Source organism: Euprymna scolopes, chromosome 17, assembly GCF_053919585.1.
Source record: "Euprymna scolopes isolate OS-2025 chromosome 17, ASM5391958v1, whole genome shotgun sequence".
Lineage (NCBI taxonomy): Eukaryota > Metazoa > Mollusca > Cephalopoda > Sepiida > Sepiolidae > Euprymna > Euprymna scolopes.
This window is the reverse complement of record NC_136498.1, coordinates 120433521-120453829: the sequence shown is the minus strand read 5'-3', so window position 1 is coordinate 120453829 and position 20309 is coordinate 120433521. Positions and strand designations below refer to the sequence as shown.

At 31.9% G+C, this 20309-nt stretch overlaps 1 protein-coding gene across 2 annotated transcripts in view; it reads right to left on the bottom strand.

Annotated features, from left to right (window-relative positions):
• The window catches only part of LOC145296943 (eukaryotic translation initiation factor 2A-like), a 73466-nt gene extending 55323 nt beyond the window's left edge, over window positions 1–18143 (bottom strand). The window contains exons 1-3 of one of the 2 annotated variants that reach the window (XM_080143155.1): window positions 18057–18143; window positions 10976–11045; window positions 5918–5992 (exon numbers count right to left, since the gene is read on the bottom strand). In XM_080143155.1, the coding sequence (XP_079999281.1) occupies window positions 5918–5992; window positions 10976–11045; window positions 18057–18084 (173 nt within the window). In that variant the 5' untranslated portion in view covers window positions 18085–18143. Of the gene's footprint in view, window positions 1–5917; window positions 5993–10975; window positions 11046–17846 lie in introns of both variants that reach the window. The other variant, XM_080143156.1, reaches the window with a different exon arrangement.
• Window positions 18144–20309: the final 2166 nt, after the last annotated feature.

The following is a 20309-nucleotide window of genomic DNA, read 5'->3' as shown; positions in this document are numbered from 1 at the left end:
ACAGGCTAACATCACAAGTGCATGTGAGAAGTTTTATTACCACACAAGCCGAAAGGTCCAACATAAAATCAACAGTAGATTCTTTGATATGACAGGGGCGTGTTCAGTATGTTTCTGCTTAAAGAATCAATTGCATCATGATATTTGACTTTTTAATTTTAAACTTAAATTCAAGCTATTATCACATACAGGCCAGGCATAGAATCAGCAGTAGGTTCTCTGATATGACAAGGGCACGTTTCAAATGAATGTTTCTGTTTAGAGCTCAACTGGACCATGATACTTCACTTTATATTTTAAACTTTAATTCAAGTCATTATATATAAAATATAATTTTATAAAATCAACAGGTTTTCTACTAGACACAGCCAAAAAAGAGGAAGAAAAACCAAGTTGTTGGTTTTTTTTTTTAATCTATTAAAATCCATTATTCTTGATCAACTTCTTTTTTCCAGAAAAATAAAAGTCTGAATTTTATCATATAAAAAAAACAGAATAATATATAACTTTTTCTACTATTTTTAATAGAATTAAAAAATTTTAATATATTTTGTCCAGTTTCAGCTGATTATTTTAAAGCATATTTGTAATCACAAATAAAGAAGGAGGGGGGTCGTAGGCAAAAAAAACTGTATATATATTATATATATATATATATTGATTATGAAAAACCGTTATAAAGTTCATTCTTCATAATTGGTGAAAATTTTGTATTGATTGCATAATTACTTGATTTTTGGAAGATTTTTAAAGAGAAACTCTGTCAAAAAATACTTACTCTCTCCTTTCATTTTGGCTGTGCCTATTTTCTACAGTGCAATATAGACTACAATGTATTGTGGACCAATCCACTGCAGGAAAGCATGTGAAGCTTCCTCTCGGTGCACTGTGATGGGTCCCCAACTAGAGCAGGTAATCAATCGATTTGATTGAAAAATGGTTGATTTCACCGATTTTGATGATAAGGACAACGCTTCCCTCTCTAGCATTAACAAAATAAAATGTCTTGTGTCTAATGTTTTATATCGGTGAACAACAAAAATCACAAAATCTTGTGTTTACAACATAAACAAGATCTCAAGTACAACAATCCCACTAATGCACTAGTCAGACGCAGTAAAACTTTTATCCACAATTTTCACTGTACCAACTGCACCCTCCTCATCACTGAATTTTTTTCTCCCCTGCCACAAATGCATCAAAAGTTTTGTAATCTTTCCCTCAGCATCATCTATCACAAACCTTAGACTCGGATCTTATTCCTTAAGCAAACAATGCAATATATCTCGCCACTGCATAAACTTTGATTCTCAAAACGCTATTTTAATTGCATTTCACTCAGATTCCACTTTTTTCCTATTTTTGTTTATTTTTTTTCCTATTTTTGTTTAACATCTTTATTGCACGTGCTGCATAATTCTCTTTATTTTTTTTTTCAAAAAAGCCTGTTGTTGTAGTCTGTTTTTCCTATGTTTTTGCTGTTATTTCAATAAATTTAAAATCTTCACTTTTTTTTCTGAAGACATTCATTGATCTTAACAAAACCGGTCAAATAGTTGTTTGTGATTATTTATTCTCGTGGTTAATTCATTTTTCCTTTTATCTCATACACGCACACATTTTATATATATATATATATATATATATATATATATATATATCCCCAAAACAGGATAAGAACATTGATACTATTGTTAATTCATGTAAATAAAATGATTCAGCGATACGGGAAATTAATTGACTTACTGAAAAAATAATTTTCCAATGAAGGACAATTTTTTTTTTTATATATAGTTTTAAAGAAACTTCCAAGACTATACACACACATATCTATCTATACTCCTATAAATTCGTTTTTCTTTTGTGTGCATTGATATCCATATTAAAATCCCTCTTTTCTATTTATTTAAAAAAAAAAATACAATTTTCTTATATATGGGTTGTGGAATTGCATTCACTAGCAAAAGATCCTGCTAATTTGCATATTCTTTTAAACATTCAATTTAATTAATTCCCTATTAGTTGCTTCGGTTTTCTAATGTGATGATCATCTTTAGTTAACCATTATGTGTAATTATATTCATGCAGATATTCTACATGATTTATACTTGCATAATATTTGCGTAAAAAGCTTATAGTAAACACAAAATTGTTTCCATATATATTTATGTATACGTATATATTTTTGTTTAACAAATTTTGCCTACCAAACTCCTCCTACAGTTTTTGGTCTACAAACATGAAATTTCATATATAAGGTATTTGAATCCATGCAAAACTTTATATTTGGGTTTTAGCTTGGAAAAATCGGTGCAAAAGTGTGAAAATTAAAAAAATGAAATTTGCCAGGTGAAGGTCGAACGCCGGCATTACGAATGCATACGTAGTAGCTATTGGTTCATGTTTTAATTTTTAGCCTGGCAGTAAAGTTTTCATAGCCCAGTCATTGACAGCAGAGGCAAAATAAATCAGGAGCTGAACGTTTTGGTTTTGATTCTCGGTGGTGGCGCAAGAGTCTTTTTTTTTTTTTTTTAACACTTTTTAAATCATTACTATATATTGCATCCAATCTATCTATCTATATATAAAAGTGCAAATGTCTGTCTGTCTTTTCTCTATGGTAGTTAAAGAAGACTATTATACAGCAAGGCATTACTTTACATATTCACACTTTTTAATATATACATATGCACATAACCTTATGAACAGTACATAGGGCCCGAGCAAGTATATAATATTTTCGCAAAATCAAGACAACCAAATATAAAATGAGAACATATGTTGTATTTCCTTATGCGTTAGAATTGTTTCGCAACCATTTGAACAAATTCAAATATTGTTACGTTATGCTGTAGTTCTTTAGTTTTTAACCTATGTCATCTATTCAATCTGTTAAATAGAGTTTCAAGTTCTTGACAAATGTATATAAGACAATTGTTTCACAAAAAAACACTTGATGTAAGTTTATAAAAAAAGGAATGACAATTTATTTTCTGTTCAATTCGTTCTAAATGTGCTATGAAGAGAGAGAGAGAGAGAGAGAGAGAGAGAGAGAGAGAGAGAGAGAGAGAGAGAGAGAGAGAGAGAAATGGATCATGGTGGAGTGTTGTGGGTGACAGAAAATGACAACTGGTCATTTTGGTGCCTGTCCTCTCTCTAACTGCTCTAACTGACTTCTTCCTTAGCTGGCATTTGTTTTTATTTACAAAAACTTTAGATAGGAATTTCGTTTTTCCATGCAGCATTCCATTGCCCTTATTAAATTTGTCCGAGGCCAAATTTAAATATGACTGTTTTCAAAACTTGTCAATTGAACAATGTTGATTTCAAAGCTTCTGCAATTGTTATGACTTTTGATGACATTTCTTGGTTTGAAGATTTCCACAATATTTGCGTGTGTGCATTCAGCTCCATATGCAGGTGTGCACAACCAGCAATAATTCCAGCGTTGCCCAGAATACTATTCAACAATATATCATTTAAAAATATTCCAAAATAGCTACTCTTCAGACGGTGAAATACATTTCCTTATAATAAAATGACTGCAGAAATTCCCCTCTAGACCAAAGTATCGTCTATTTGCAACAACAGATGCCACATACAAATTGATTACATCTAGGTTATTAGCCACAATCCTATGTAGCTTTCGACCACCATTGCAGACACATTCAGTCGTGGTAATAAATTACTACATTGCATCTGATGAGCAACACCATCACTATCGCAACATTTTTGCAACATTTCCATTTTTTTTTTATACTTGGGAGTTACCACTTATCAAGTCTCAAATACCACTCAAGGATAAAGGTTAATGAATATAAGGTGGTAGTGTAGTAATCTTTAATAGTGTACATTGAGTAGAATTTAATTATTTATAGGGACGGTGTAATGGGATGATATATTTTCCCCCATTCGATATGAATGAATTAAGATTTATTACACAAAAGATAATATTAATTATCCAAATAATAACATTAAAAATAAAATATAAAATAATTATTAATATAATTAATAATCATAACAAAATAACAATATTTAAAATATTATATAATAATAAAATAATTAATTAAAAGGGGAAAACAATAAAATATTATATAAAACATTATAAAAAGTATTACTTAAGAATTTGAAAATAAAACGTTCAAATTAGCATCCCTGGAGACTTCCAAAAGATAAAACAAAAAATTATTCTTTTTTGTTCTTTCTGGAACCGTGTTTAATGATCGCTATAAATAGCGGAATGTTCGTATATTTTAACTCAGTTATAACATGGCGTTGGGACGCAAAGGTTAGGCGATCAATCTTACCACTCAGACCGAAAGAAACTCAAGAAAACTTGAGTCATTAAAATAACCGATGAACCAAACAAGTTACAGAGAAGAAATCTCTTTTCACATCAAACTGGTAAATACAGATTTTTCTGGATTATATTTGACCAAGAGTATGTATGTCTAAAAGATCAAAAAACAAACATTACTTAAAAACCTTTTCAACTATCAAGGGAAATAACCAGAAAACAGAGTTATCTCCCTTAACACTATAGATTATAAACACCTTATCGAAATTCATTTTTTTTTTTACTATTTTTAATGTTGCATTTCTTTCTTTGTTAATAAAAATTTGTTTTACTTTTCAAAATATCCTTTTTTACTCTTATTTTTTTATTTAATTTATGTTTTGTGGTTTTTCGATACCGCTAGACTGAAGGAAATCGTAACAACGGCTAAACAAGAACTTGTTTACATTGGATTTGAAGACTACCATGTTGTATTCAACCGGGAAGCAGACCAGCGGAACAGTGTTTTCCAGGCAGGCAGTTCTGAGAAAGAAGCTTTGTTTATGAAATTTGCATTTAGATTTAGGCACAGTCAGAGAGTGGGGGAAATCGCATATAGTGGTTGTAACTAGTCGAGTTTTTTTATTTTTTTATTTTAATGAAATTTGGCAAGAGGAAACTTGTTTGTTACAGGCTTACATTTTATATGTAAAGTGATGGAAGTTAGGGTCTTCAGTGTATACATTGTATTATGCTAAGAAACTGCAACCCAATAGCAAGAAAAATATGAAAACGTTTAATAAATCTGCAGAGCAAAGAATACAAAGATGAAATTGTGGATCAATTTAAATTGAAAAAAGACTGATTTGGTCATCGGTCAAAAGGATGATGATGCAATGATCTGACCTGATGTCTTGCCCATAATATAGCCAGAGATAGAACACAGTGGAAGTCAACTAGAAAGGAGTTCCTCCAACAAGAGTGAGAAACTCCTGGATTTTGATTTAGAAATGCAAAAGTAAATGGTTTGTTTAAAGAACAAACAATAGAGAACAAAAAAAAAAGAAAAAAAAAAAGAAAAAAAAAAAGAATAAAAAGAATAAAAAAGAAAGAACAAAAAAAAAAAGAAAGAAAGAACAAAAAAAAAAAAAAAAAAGAGATGCTGATTTAATTTCAATATTTAGTTTCATTTGTGAAACTTTGTCAAGAATAGCATTTATTAAACAGAGTCAAGACAAATATAAAGCTGAAAGTAGTAAGGAGAGAAAGAGTAATTCAAAGATAAGGTGGATAAAATAAAAGATAATGTTGGGGAGGAGGAGTTGGGTTGATGGCTAGATGTTGGATGCACGATTAACAATAATTGGTTGGTATTAGAGTTTCCATTTTTCTGGTGAGTAGATAGGTAGAGAAGGGAGAAAGAGTAAGAAAAAATATTATAATGGATAGTCGGATAGTTTGAGATATGCAGGATGCTAGAAATGTATTCTTAAAATGTAGTCGGAAATTTTAGGCAATAAAGGGAGAAAAGAAGTAAAAGAAACGTTACGGAGAATGAAAAAAAAAAAAAAGTACAAGAGGGTGGAAGTTTTTTTTTTATGAATCGATGTTTGTTAAGATGGATATCAAATTGTATCTTACTTTTCAGCATCACTCCAAGCAAAGTATTTCCCGTTTAGCGAGAAGGCAATCGCTCTGCACACAGGTCTCGAATCACTGAAATTGGAAAGAAATACAAAAACATTGATTTTCGAAATGACGATTGACTATTTGTTTTACCGTAACTCATCCTGGTGATTATTTTCACGTTTAAACCGATGTAACCTCTGACCTTCTTCAGGTGCATCTTTTTAATCTAGGAAACTTGAGAGTTGAACTCTGGAACTGGTACAGAATTTCAAACTAAACTGTTTATTTAATTCTTTGTTCCATCAGCCATGACAAACTAGAAGAGTCATTTTTTTTTTATTATATCCGTACCTAGTGACACATGTAATGAGAATTTGCACATAGACCTATCGCAGAATGGATGATAGTGTTGCTTAAGAATCGGTTCTAAATGACAGACTTTTGGAGGTTGAAGGTTCAGTCTTTACTAGAGGTGATACTAAAGTAAATTACAAATTACTGAACGCTTCTACCTGGCTGATAGAATGAAAACAATCTACCTATATATATATATATATATAAATAAAGGTTTCTGTCTAAAATTCTGTATGGATTCAGGAGTTTGAAAAAAAATGAACCTGAAGAAGGTCAAAGGTTACATCAACTAAAATGTTTCGGAAAATTAATACTGAAGATGAGATTAGTAGTCTGAATAAATCCAAACAATACAAATAAAATCTTTGATACTTTGGACGACTGATCTCATCTTCAGCGTCATTTTCACAACGTTTTAATCAATGTAACCTCCGACCTCCTTCAAGTGTATCTTGTTGAACTCTGGGATTTTGAACAGAACCCTTTATTTACTGCACAGGAGTAGCATGCTCTCGTTCTGTCAGCCATGACTCAATAGTCCATCCATAGCCTTTGAGCCCCTGGAGGGGGCATAGGCCATCTACAAGTTTTGTAGATGTTTTTGTAACGAGGAGTTCTTTTTACAGGGTGAGGGTGCTGGCCCCACACCCAAGATTCCTAGAAGGTATATACAACGCCTAGCCTTCCCAAATGGTCACCCATCTCATACTGGCCAAGCTCAACGTTACTTAACTTCGGTGATCTGGTGAGAACCGGTGTTGTCAACATGATTGTGACATACATATGACTGAATAGTAGTCCTAAGTAATTCACAATCATATTTTTCGGTTGACCCCACTGAAGATTGAACCTTGAACCTTCAAGAGAATATCACTTTTATAATTGATTTTTTCCAAGTATTCTAACCACTTGCGCAAGGGATTGAGATTCCCAAGTTTGACAAAAACATTTCAAAGTTTGACAAAATACACCTGAAGAAGGTCGGAGATTACATCGATCGAAACGTTGTGAAAATGACACTCAAGATGAGAACAGTAATCTGAAGAATCCAAAAAATATAAATAACAAATCCTCATCTCAAAAATTTAGAAACGTTAAATTTTCAACATTCACTTATTCACATATTTTGGACCATCGTCCTTAAATTTGTTTTTTTTGTTCCCAACGTTTCGGTAGTGTTACTCTTCACCCATTTTCATAGCCGCTAACCGTCTGTACATTTTCAAACTGAAAAGGCTATTTGACATGGTCTGGCAAAATAAGGACTCCCTCTTCTCTGTTACTTTGTCCGTTGGTCAATAAAAATCACTTTGAACAATGCTTAGAAATAATTAATAACTAAAGACAACTATTTCATTTGTTAAAAGAAAAATAAACGTTTTACATATGTCAGAAAATTAAGGTTTTTTTGGGGATTGTAAAATTTTGGCATAATTTAATTTGTAATCAAATCATATTTTTTTTTTTAAATAGGATCTTTAAAAATTTTGTTTTATTTTACGCTTTTGCATTTTTTTCAATAAATATTTGATTGATAATAAATATAAAAAAATGTAATCTATATATATAAAAGCCAAAATGTTTGTGTGTGTGTGTGCGTTTTCGTGTGTGTCCAAGAAAGGCGTTTTTCCGAGAAGTGATCGGTCGGCTCACAACTTTTAAAAACTTTTTATATCACATCGAAATCATAATATCTACGAGTTAACAGTGGGGGTCGCCTGTCTATTTAATTTGCCCGACTTTCAAAAGTTAAATATTCAACATTTTTTGATCGCCGCATGTGTGGATTTCAAGTGTTTGGACCCAAAATTGTCGGAGGAGTTTGGTAGAGTTCTCAAAGGTCAAATCGTTTAACTTTGACCCCTTAACAGCCAAAGTTCTGGCCGAAAACCAATCAAAGATTTTTCCAAATCTCACTACCCTGTATATCAAATTTCGGGTCTGTAGACTGAAAATTGACAGAGTTATTGCATAGGGAAATGTACACAGACACACAAACAGACACGTTCACTTTTATAGATATATACAGGGTGAGTCACAGGAAAACAAAACTGAATATTTCAACAACTCTACTTTCCTCACTCCCTATTCTTTACTCAAGGAAAGCAAATAGCATTCTAAAAACATCCGGTTCCCGTGACTCACCCTGTGTATATATATCAGGGCCATTCCAAAAGTAAAGCCTCCTGTTTTTTTTTTTTTACTCAAAATGTTGAAGAGCTTCGAAGACAGGAATGATACCTTTAAAATGAGCAACCTCTTGTGCGCCAGAATTTATTTTCCTACAATACTATTCTCAATGCACTTTTGCCAGGAATTCAATAATTTGCATTTCTGCTTCTGGCACATGCCTGTGACAGGGGTTTTGCTTTCGTCCCACAGCGTTAATGTCTGCAATAGAGAGTTGAAACTTTCAGATCATGAATGCACGAGTTCAGTTATTATAATAATGCAATTTGAAATCCCCTTTTGGTCCATTTGGGAAGAATAAAAAAAAATAGAGGCTATTACTCTTGGAACGTCCCTCGTATACACACGCAAACACATGCACACACGTACAAGACTGTGTAATGTATATCTTTGACAGAGTTCTCTAAAATGAACAGCAATGTAGATTTCGGCAAGGAAAAAAGAATCTGGATGACCATTATTACCGGAAAAGGCAGTCAACCAGGTTTGTCAAAAACTCTTGCCACGCCTAAAGAAAATGCACAAGAAGAACAAATTTGGAAACCAGGTTCCTCCAACAACAGTTTGGCAGGTTTTGAGGAAACGTCAATGACAATCTGCAAAGAAGATGGATTCATCAATTTTTCATCTACAAACTTAAAACTTGATATATAAGGGATTTGGATCCATGGAAGAAATTTGATTTGGTTTTTAGCTAGAAAAAAAAAAAAAAAAAAAACTGCTAAAAGGTTAAAAATAAAAAATTGATTTATTTATGACAAAAAATTAAAAACAAGTCAATTAATAAACAATAATCCTATATCTGACGACAGTTTACTTAAAACTAGAGATGCCATGTACGTTTTAAAATGCTCTATAGGAGAATGTGGCTCCAAAAATAACTCGTACATCGGCATGACTAACCAGTATATCTCACCAACAAACATACCACCTGTCTTCCTTGAATAGCTCAATTTACCAACACCTCACAGCACGTGACACCCTCAAAACCGAATTTAGGGATATACTAATTAAAAACACCGCCATTTTAGCTATCTCATACTGATCTACACCTCCCAATTATTGAAGCCCTACTAATCCATATGACGACAAAAAAAAAAAACAACCATCAATCAGGCTCAATATGAAGGGGAAGGCATGCTTAAATGCTTTTAAGTATTTTAAAAGATTTTAATTGTCTTTTCATTAAACTCACTGATGCAATTTTTTTTATTTTTTCATCACTCGCCTGACGACGACTTATAGAAGTTGAAAACGTTTGCAAATGCACTAAATTTCTTTTAACATTTGAACACTAGACCGCCAAAAAGAAAAAATGGATTGCAAGAGAAACAAAAAGGAATTATCCCTGCTCTTCAATTAAACTTATATATAAGTTTAATTCCAGTAATACATTGTTTAAACTCTATTCTGTTGTTCTGTTTTCTTTGTGGCTTATTGCATGCTGATATCAATGGTTGGCACGGCCTTGGATCGATATATATATATATATATATATATATATATATATATGTGTGTGTGTGTGTGTGTGTGTGTGTGTGTGTGTGTGTGTGTATGGTAACCTGGGGCAGTTCCATACCCTCTCAGCTGAAAAGCTGTTCAGTTAAAGGAAAGTAATTCAATATTGGGTACAATATAATAATCAATAGAGAAATGGCTTTATAATAATACAAAATCTGTATAAATTAAAATTATACAAACATTATTAGCTACTTATGTGCATACATGTGTCTGTAGTGATCACTAGTTGGAAATCCTACGTCATCAGGTTAGCAGATTGAAAGTCATTCTAATAGGCCCAGTCCAAGAACACATGTTTATATAAGAAAAAGTTTTTTTAATCTAATTTTTACCAGAGGGAAAACAGGGAGGAACAACTAAAGCACTACAAATGGAAGAGGGTGAGGAGAAAAGGAAGGGGTAAAAATATGTGGAGATGGAGAGAGGGAGGTCAGTGGCCAGTGAACTCAGTCCAATGTAGGGACAAGAGTTTAAGGTTGGTATATCTGTTTCACTTTTTATTACTTGCTGGTCAAATGGTCAAGTCATTTATTGGTGTCTAGCTTTCACTGTGATAATCATCAAAGAAGCAAGTGTCCACATGTTTGTGCCTTATGTGGCTGTACTAAAAACAACAATAATGAGCTTAACTTCAGGTTGGATCTGAAAGAGATATGCCATGAAGATTGATTGAGCTTTTATACCAAACCCGAGTCACATGTTTACAGGTCATGTGATGGGGGTGGGGAATGGATAAAAACGGAGTGAGAAATGGAAGAGAGAAAGAAAGAAATGAAGTCAACAAGCAGTTTGTTTAACCACTACCAGGAAGCAACTGTTGCAAAAACGAATTTATTTTTTGGGTAAAGGAAAAAAATCGGCAACTGAAGAGCTCATAACATTTAGTGGCAGAAACAATATGCCAACATTTTTTTTTAATTTCCGCGAGATAACTTTGCATGTTAGAAATGAAAAATATATATATATATATAAATTTAAAAAAAAAAAAAAAAGAATATAACTTACCCACGGAATGATTCTGTCTGTGCAGCAGATAGGTTTCCTTTCATTAGCCATACTCCTTGGGAGCCACGAACTTTAAAAAACAAAACAAGTTTTAAACAGTTAATTTTTTTTATTATTAGATATATTAAAGTACCTGCTCTGTCAAAAATTATATATATATATATATATATATATATATATTTATTTTTTTTATTTTAACAAATTAACAAAATATTTATGTTGCTGTCTATTATATAAAGGAAAGTTATAATTCTGTGAGTATGTCTGGTTAAAAATCAGAAACTTCACAAGATACACTTACAATCCTTATATCATCAAATCAGTGCAACCATAAATTGGTTATGTCAATGAGTATTTATCTATTTGAGACCACTGGGAAGCAAATTGATACAAATTTTTCATTTTTACCGATGGTAAAAAAAAACAAAAAAACTCCATTTGCCTTTTTTTTTTTCCTTCTATATTTGAGAGAGGGAGATGCAGTCTGAGGGATAGGTAACTAAAGTGGCATTTAAACAGGGTGGGTTAAGCTGTTCACCACATCCAGTGTCAAGAGGATACATCAATACTGATTGACATACTTAAGTCATTCTCAATTCAAGCAATGACCACCAAAAAAGCAGGGGCGAGCAACCAGTTCCCATGTCTGTCTTCACTATTCTGTTCAGTGTCTTCAGTTGACTGCCTTTACAATTCCAGCAGATGCGATTGGGGTCTACCAACTTGATGACAAATTCCAGCATTTCCACAGTATTCGGGTGAGCGCCATGTTTTTTGGTGTGTTTCACTAAACTACCGCCAGGTGGGACTTTTCAGTTTCATTTCAATTATTAAATTTGTTGTTGACTCTTCAATTTTACTTTAATTCAAAAAATATTTCATTAAAATTATTTGTTCGAAAAAAAAAAAAAAACTATTTAAAAAAAATTGAATGTTGCTTTAATTACAAAATTGTTTTATTGAAATCATATTTTCTTACACAGACTTTTCAATAATTTTTTTTACAATTATATATCGATACATTTTTATCCAATAAACATTTTGGTTTTCAAATATTTTTGTGTTCGGAAAAACAATCTTGTTTGTTATTTATTTAACCAAGAAGAAATTGGAGTTATCGCACTCTAACAATGGCGCTCTCCCGAATACTGCAAAAGTGCCCAAATTACTTTTCAGGTCATCGCATAATGTGACCAATCGGATTTTTATGTTTGTCAATTGTTTCATGACTGTGCATGCGCGAATCGTTCACATTATGTTAAGTAGGTTTGAAAACATCTTTTAAAGATCATGTCAAGCTGACCTGATGGTTATCATACTTGACTTACTGCCTATAGGTTTTGGTTTCAATCTCAGCTCAAATATTTTTTTACTTACAAGAAGTGAACTGTTTAGAAAACACATAATACTCGCATACATGTTTCAGTTTCTTTCCGTTTTTTTTTTTGTTTTTTTACTTCATTTTTACATTTAATACCTACAGTATTTCTGTTTATAATAAGAATTCTGCATGAAAATATAATATTTATGCATATTTTACGACCAGGCAACGCCAGGCAACCTGCTAATAATTTTATAAAATCAACGGTAGATTCTCTCCCGTGCAATTTAGACTACAAGCTATTGTGAACTAAGTCCTTGCGGGGGAAGCATGTGAAGCTTCTTCCTGTTACACTTTGGAGTGAAGGGGGGGGGGACTAACCAGGCAGGCAATCAATCATTTGATTAAAAAAAATGGGCGATTTCACCGATTTCGATGACAGTAAATGTATGCAACATTTATGGACATTTATTCTATCCTCATTCAATCCTGGACAACATTGGGTCTCCCTACTAGTATTGAGAAACACGCACTTTAAATATATAAACATAAGCATAGTTATTCAAATTATTGCAAATCACTCATTATTAAGTGACTTTTCCAGAATATTTAATAAAAGTTATAAGTCTTTTAAGTTACCGTATATATTGATTCTGGGCAAAGTAGTCGCCTTGTTTAACGTAAACAAGTGACGGGTTTATATATAATTTAATTGGAATTCATTTCGAGATGCGTATTATTTATTAATTTTATTTATTGCGGACTATTATCCTCATCTTTTTAGTTGCTATTTCACAACGTTTCGGCCAACTATTCCTCTGGCCTTTGTCAGGTGTTAACCGCGACGGGATAGGAACTCTGAATCTCCTGACTAGATCCAAAGCAATTACTGCCTTCCATAGTTGTTGTCATCTCATCACATTTTAGCCAGAGGAATATTTGGCCGAAATGTTCTGAAACAAGACCTAAAAGATGAGGATGATAATCCGCAATAAATAAATGAATAAATAATACAAAATACTCATCTCAATAATGAATTCCAATTAATTAAATAATATATACCATTCGGTACAGATCCGACCATGGAAGATCAGATAATAAATAAACGTGGATTTATAAGACCAAAAAATCCAACATTGATCACCCTATTATTTAGAAATCCATTCTTAACATGGGAGAGGAGGGTGTTTTGTAACTATTCTGTACTTTCACCTAACAATTTAACAAAAGATACTGTAAAATTTTAATTTAACTTGAAAATAGTATTAAAATAGCATAAGTATCAATCCGTTTTATGACTAATAATGATTATCCAAATTAAATGGACGTCAAAAAGTAACAGTTACCCCCCCCCAAATCCTACTTCATTAAAATGGGCATTTTGTAATATTAATTTCTATTTTTTAGCGAGTGTTGAGACTCGCCAGATGACCGTCTCATATCAGCCATTTTGTTCTCGTTCTAACTTAAACACTTGATAGCACTCGTGTTTCGAAATAAATAAGCGCTTTAAAATAAGTTAAACCGCAGAATACTTATCCAGTTAGGTAAGTTACAGAACGAACATATCATATTCCAGAAATCACACAATTTCACAAGTAGATTTTTTTTTAGTTCAAGAAAATAAAATTTTACGACTAAGTGAGTCGTAATGTTTTCATCAATCATGATTTAATCCGATGAAATAAGGGAAAACAATTAAAATCGAAGTGTCGAAGTAAAAAAAAAATCAGCCTTATGTTTAATACAGTTCGCTAAAATCGTGAAAAAAAAAAAAAAAAAAAAAATCGTGGAAAAAAAAAAAAAAAAAAAATCGTGGAAAAAAAAAAAACACGATCGATTTATGTAATTTTTGGAATATGACATGAGGTTACTTACTAACATCGTTTTCGGTTAATGCCGAAATTCTTCCCCCCACCCCCCAAAAAAAAACTTTTCAAAGATGCTGAAAACAAATATAATATTTAAAAGTGGTGCAGAGAAATAATTTTCATGATATGAAGAAATTACTTTTTCCAAAAAGTGGGCATCACTTTCCTATATAAATTTAACATAAAATGAGCACCTATTTTCTGGCTACCTAAGGATAATTTTTTGTTTTTTTTTTTTGGGCTGCCTGAAAGCTTTTTTTTTTTTTTTTTTTAATTTTTTTTGTAACTTTTTACTTATTTTCCACCTTAACAAATCAACTTTAAAATGAATGTCTTCGGGTATGCTGAAAACGAATATAGCTTTTAAAATTGTCTCAAACAAGTGGCTTCCCGAATATTAAGCAATGTAATTTCTTATGTTATCAGTGGTGACCATTCCTGTACGCGCATAGTTTTTTTTTTTTTTTTTTGACGACATTGTAAAAGTTTTTTTGGAGCTGAAAAGAATCTTGACATTGACCGTGTTTTCTTTACTTTTAATTGCCGACACAAGTGCCAATGTAAATAACCACCAATAATTGTTATATATTTTTTTTTTTTTTTTTTTTACCAATTTTTCGTTTTGTTGTTTATATTACAAAAAAGGGTTTGTATTACTGTACACACAGATTCGAAAAAGTTGTCAAAAAAAAAAAAATGTTATGAAAGGCAAGTTACTTTTCTTTGGGTACTCATGCAGAGAATGATCCGTGCTAAGATAATAACGTTATTATTTAAAAAGCCATTCTTAACATGAGGAGGGGAGAGTGTTTTGTACCTGTTCTGTACTTTAACCTTACAATTGAATAAAAAAAAACATAAAACTTTAATTAAACGTGGAAATACGATTTTAAAAAAAATATAGCGTAGAACACTCTCTGCATTTGCACCGTTTTTCGTGTCTTATTTAATGTAACATGTTTATTCAGCTCGAAAAACATACAGTGTTTACAGATGTATTGGAAAATTTAAAATGGCGCCCAACTCTCTCTTCCACACGGTAAGTTTGGGAAAAGGAGTTAAAAATAAAAAAAAATATGCCAAATACTATTATAAACCCATCGAATATATGTCAGCCTATGTTACGGTAACAGGTGTGTCAAAAACTTTGTCAAAAATATTTAATAATTCGACCCTTTATCTTTCCAAGCTTATAACTACTCGAAAAATGTAATTCAAACCCTAATTTTTTTTTTTCAATTAAAGGAGCAAGGACCAAGGTTTCATTAAAAAACAACAAAAAAAAAAAATTGATTTAAAAAAAAAAAAAAAAAAAAAAAGATTTTAAACTTCGGACATTACAGGTAAATTTCTAAAATAACTTTTTTTTGTTTTAAATTTGAATATATTATTTATTGATCTTTTATCTTCAATTTGTGATATATAAAACTGGTGAGTAAATTATTTACTTTTTAATAGTCATTTCAAAATGGGGGGGGGCATGAATAAAAACAAAAAAACGTTTGTCTAAAATATTATATTCGGTTTATTGGAAAGAGCATAAAGTTTCACATTGACCCTGAAAATATCGTAAAAATACAATCAATAGAAAAATTGATAGATTTTTTAAGTTTAAAAATTGTAAAATACTGAACTTGTAAAATTCAATTAATTTCACTGTTTTTAAAAAATAAAAAAAATATATTTCTATTGCTTTTAAAACAACTTAATAGTTTATTTTGGAAGTATAATCCATAAAGAAAATAAACAACCCACTTTTAAAAGAGAAATTACGAGATTTTTATATTTTATTAGCAGTTTCGGGATAACCTTTACGGATGGTCCCGACGTCCGCCTCGTTCTGAGTTCGGGGAGAGGCCGTCTGACGTAGGCGGTATTGAGACAGAAAATTACCCCTTCAATAAAGTGCCCAGTTGTTAACTTAAGGAGAAAAAAACCCGTTCCAATAATTAGAATTTTTATTTTTTTTATTTTAAACAGTTCAAATAATTAGAATTTTAAAAAATAAACAGTTCAAATAATTGGAATTTTACAAAATAAACAGTTCAAACAATTAGAATTTAAAAAAAAAAAACAGTCCACATGATTAGAATAGTTCCACGTGGTTAGTTAACCCTGTAAAATTCTGTGATTTGTTTCACAATATTTATAAAAGCATCTGTCTGGGACATATCGCATATTTTAGGGTTAGGGTAATTTTCTGCTTTGACACCGCCTACGTCAGACGGCCTCTCCCCGAACGAGGCGGACGTCGGGACCATCTCCGTAAAGGATAACCCAATTTCGTGTTAGGGGTGTCAAAAATTCCTACAAAGATTCTGATACACCTACGGTAACATATTAAGCGAGTTTCTAACATTATTTTGTCTAGTTTTTTATTTATAACTCCTTTTACCAAACTTACCGTGTCCGGACGCCATTTTTAATTTTCCAATACATCGGTAAACACTATTTTTTTCGAGCTGAATAAACATGTTACATTAAATAAAAACACTAGAAAATTATCCAGTTAGGGAGAAAAGTAACTTATCTTGCTTTTGATAACATTTATTGGCACTTTTTACCGAGTGTGGACCCAAGCAAAAAGACTTTCGCAATCGTAAGTCTGTGGCCAAAAAAAAAGGCCAAAAAAAAGTCAAATACACATTGAACACATTGACTTCAACAGCGATTTTTTTTTTATCCAAAAAGTGAAAGAAATGTGAAATGAAATTTTTACAAATCAAATTTTATTTTAAACAATATTCGTCACAACAGAAAATAAGCTTTTAATTTATAGCTTTAGCAGTATTTGGCGAGTTCCGAGAGATAAAATCGCTGTTGAGGTCAATGTGTTCAATGTGTATTTGACTTTTTTTTTGGCCGCAGACTTATTTTGCTTGGGTCCACACTCAGTAAACAGTTTTTGAAAGTATTTGCATCCAAAAGTTTTATAAAAAAGATTTAAACATGAAATTTTTACAAGTCAAATTTTATTTTAAACAAGCGGAGTCAAAATCTTTCGTCCACTCAAAGAGTTGTGTGAGCATTTTTCGAAATGTGAAATAAACTTTTTAAAAGTGATAGAAATGTGAAATGAAATGTTTATAAGTTTAAAAGTCAAATGTAGTTTCAAAAGTGAAAGAATTGTGAAATGAAATTTATAAGAAATGTGAAATGAAATTTTTAAAAGTCAAATTTGGAGTCTTGAAAAAAGTTCCGAGAGATAAAATCGCTGTTGAGGTCAATGTGTTCAATGTGTATTTGACTTTTTTTGGCCTTTTTTTTTGGCCACAGACTTACGATTGCGTAAGTCTTTTTGCTTGGGTCCACACTCGGTAAAAAGTGCCCATTTATTTGTTATATATTTGTTTTTTGCCAACTATTTCGAATCTATGTGTACAGTACAGTAATACAACCCCCGCCCCCCAAAAAAACCTACAAAATGTCCAATTGTTTAATTATAAGCAAAAATTTCTTTAAATAAAATAAATCCACATGAAAACACGTAATTTCAATTTTTGATTATTGTTTGGGGGTAGTTTTTTCCCCCATGTGGTAAAAATACAAAGTACCTATTAACTTATTTTACGAAGAAAATAAAGAATTAAATGCTGCCAGGTCAAAGATAGAGAAACAAGTATTTTAGTTTTCAAACTATGACATTTTTTTCTAGTTAAAATTATTTGGTTTAACTCACTTCAATTATGACGAAAAGGAAAAAAGTCGTTTCACGTGGAATTTGGTCGCAATTTCTGCGAGAATGGAAAACCACAGGTGTTCTTAAAATCATCACGAAACATTGCAACAAATATTTTTTATATAACCCCAAGCATGCAAAGTTTAAAATACATTAAATACGCCGAGTGAAAATACAGGAGAAATGCAATTTTCTTAAGATTTAACTTACAAGCTAACGTGGGTATGGGAGTCGCCATCTTGGATTCTGCGATACGAGAGCCAGACTATAAATGTTTGAAGCCAAAATTTTCAGGGAAAAAGGCCAAAAAAGGCCAAATTGAAACATGAAACCACACTTTTAGAAATAAAAAAGGCCAAATAGGACATTTTCTGTGTTAATGCTATATAAAGAAAACAATGGTTATATGTTGATTGAGCTATATTGAAGATGTTAGCTTTCAATATTTGTGTTTTTAAAATTAATTTTGTATTGTTTTCATAGCAGTGAAGTAAAGACATTCCCTATGAAATTGAAGTCATAGACTTTTCATATATGCTTTGGGGGGGGGGGATTAATTTTTTTTTAGATAAATACATTTGTGCTTAGGAGCAATAATAATACATTCTACAGTTTACATATTTTTTAAAGCGTAATAGAGAACTTTAAAAAATATTTGAAAGTTTTATTCTTAAATAATTGCTGATATATTTGTAGGCAGATGAAATTGTAAGACGCGTAGAAGTAAATTCTCGCGGCTGGAAATTTTGAATATACTTTCTTCCTGAATTGTTCAATCAGAAGCCACCTTTCATTCACGTAACCGAGTTTATAAAAGGTTAAACCGACGACACACTCTCTCTTTTTTTCCCCCCTCGGATCTTGGATTGACAACAACTACAGGTGGAACGGACTTGTCCTCAACTTCTCTCTTGGGACTCAGCAAAACTCACCTGGTTTTCGGGCCCAAAGTTCGACTAAGAGAGAGAAACCAGCCACCAGCAAAGACGAACGCACTCTTTTACTTCCCTTGTCTTCCAGCATCGATGATTTCACCAGAAATAACTGCTGATTGATTGACACCACAAGGGAACTGACAGAAATCCACAAAGTGTGGAAATTATTTCCATTATCTTTGTTTGTTTCTTTCTTTATTCCTTTTGCTCTTTCTTTCCTTCCTTCCTGCCCCTTCCCTAGGTTTCATGCCTTTTTCCTTTTTTTTACGCCATGTGACTGCCTCATGCCCGTTGATTGGAAGGGACGTTTTTTGCGTCAAATTGGAGCACGTGCAGGGCCTTTGAATTAATATCATCAATTGAGAAAAGGTCATGATCGAGAGGACAAGAAAGATGTATTGCATGCATTCCTTTAAGGTCTCGGAGAAAAAAGGATACCCGAAGAATTGCTAAAGGCGCTGTACAACTCTGTCTTAACAGGACATTAAAATTGTTGAGAAGAACAAGGTAGAGAGGCGTGAATTCAATTATCGAGAAAAAGAGTCAATTGAGGATTAACAAGAAAATTCGTCTCAAGAAAAATTTCAAAGAAATTTGAAAAAACTAAAATATTCTGCCTTCATGGAATTTTAACCTTTGTGAAAAAAGGAACACGGAATGAGCCTACAAGAAAAGGGCTGATAACTAATAGAATAAGGACTCTGAATATTTAAAAAGAAAGAACTTTTATATTGTTTCCATTCGGATAAAAGCACCTAGAAGCTTCCAGTAAGTGCGAATCCCCTTTCTCTGTCTGTCTGTCTGTCTGTCTGTCTGTCTGTCTGTCTCTCTCTCTCTCTCTCTCTCTGTCTCTCTCTCTCTCTATCTTATTTTCATTTAATAATATTATTGGAATTCTTTCCCCTTTTCCTTTTACCTATTTGTGAATAATTGGATTATTTTGGACTATCTTCCAATTACACAATTCCCTTGGATTTTACTTGTGCGATGGAGATTTAACTAACTTTCTTGGATTTGCATTTTTGGATTTTACCGTTATTGGATACTTTACCTTTCACCAAATTATCCATTCACGTGTAATCACCTTTTTCTTCACCATATTTCCTATGCTTCACTTTTTTTTTTATCAAGTAAGATCTTTGACTTACTTGCAGTTTCATCAAATACTTTTGCAAGCAAAATCCGATCTTGCATTTTGCTAAATCCTACCCTCCGATGAGAAGGAAAGTATTTCTTCAAAACTCCGCAGATTAAGGACTATCCACTTATCAAGTGTTTCCTTTTCAAATTAAATATGTTTGCAACTCTTTTTCAAAGTGTTTTTTAACATATTTTATTAACTGTTTGCTCTTATTATAAGCTCTATCTCCTATTTGGTTTTATCGAGCTTTTACATCTGGCTGAGATTACTTTATAAATATTAATTCTTTAATGTTTATAATATATTTTAGTTTTACGATCTTGGATTATTTTGGTAAATTTAATTGTAATTTTTATTTAATATATATATATATATACGTTTTATTTT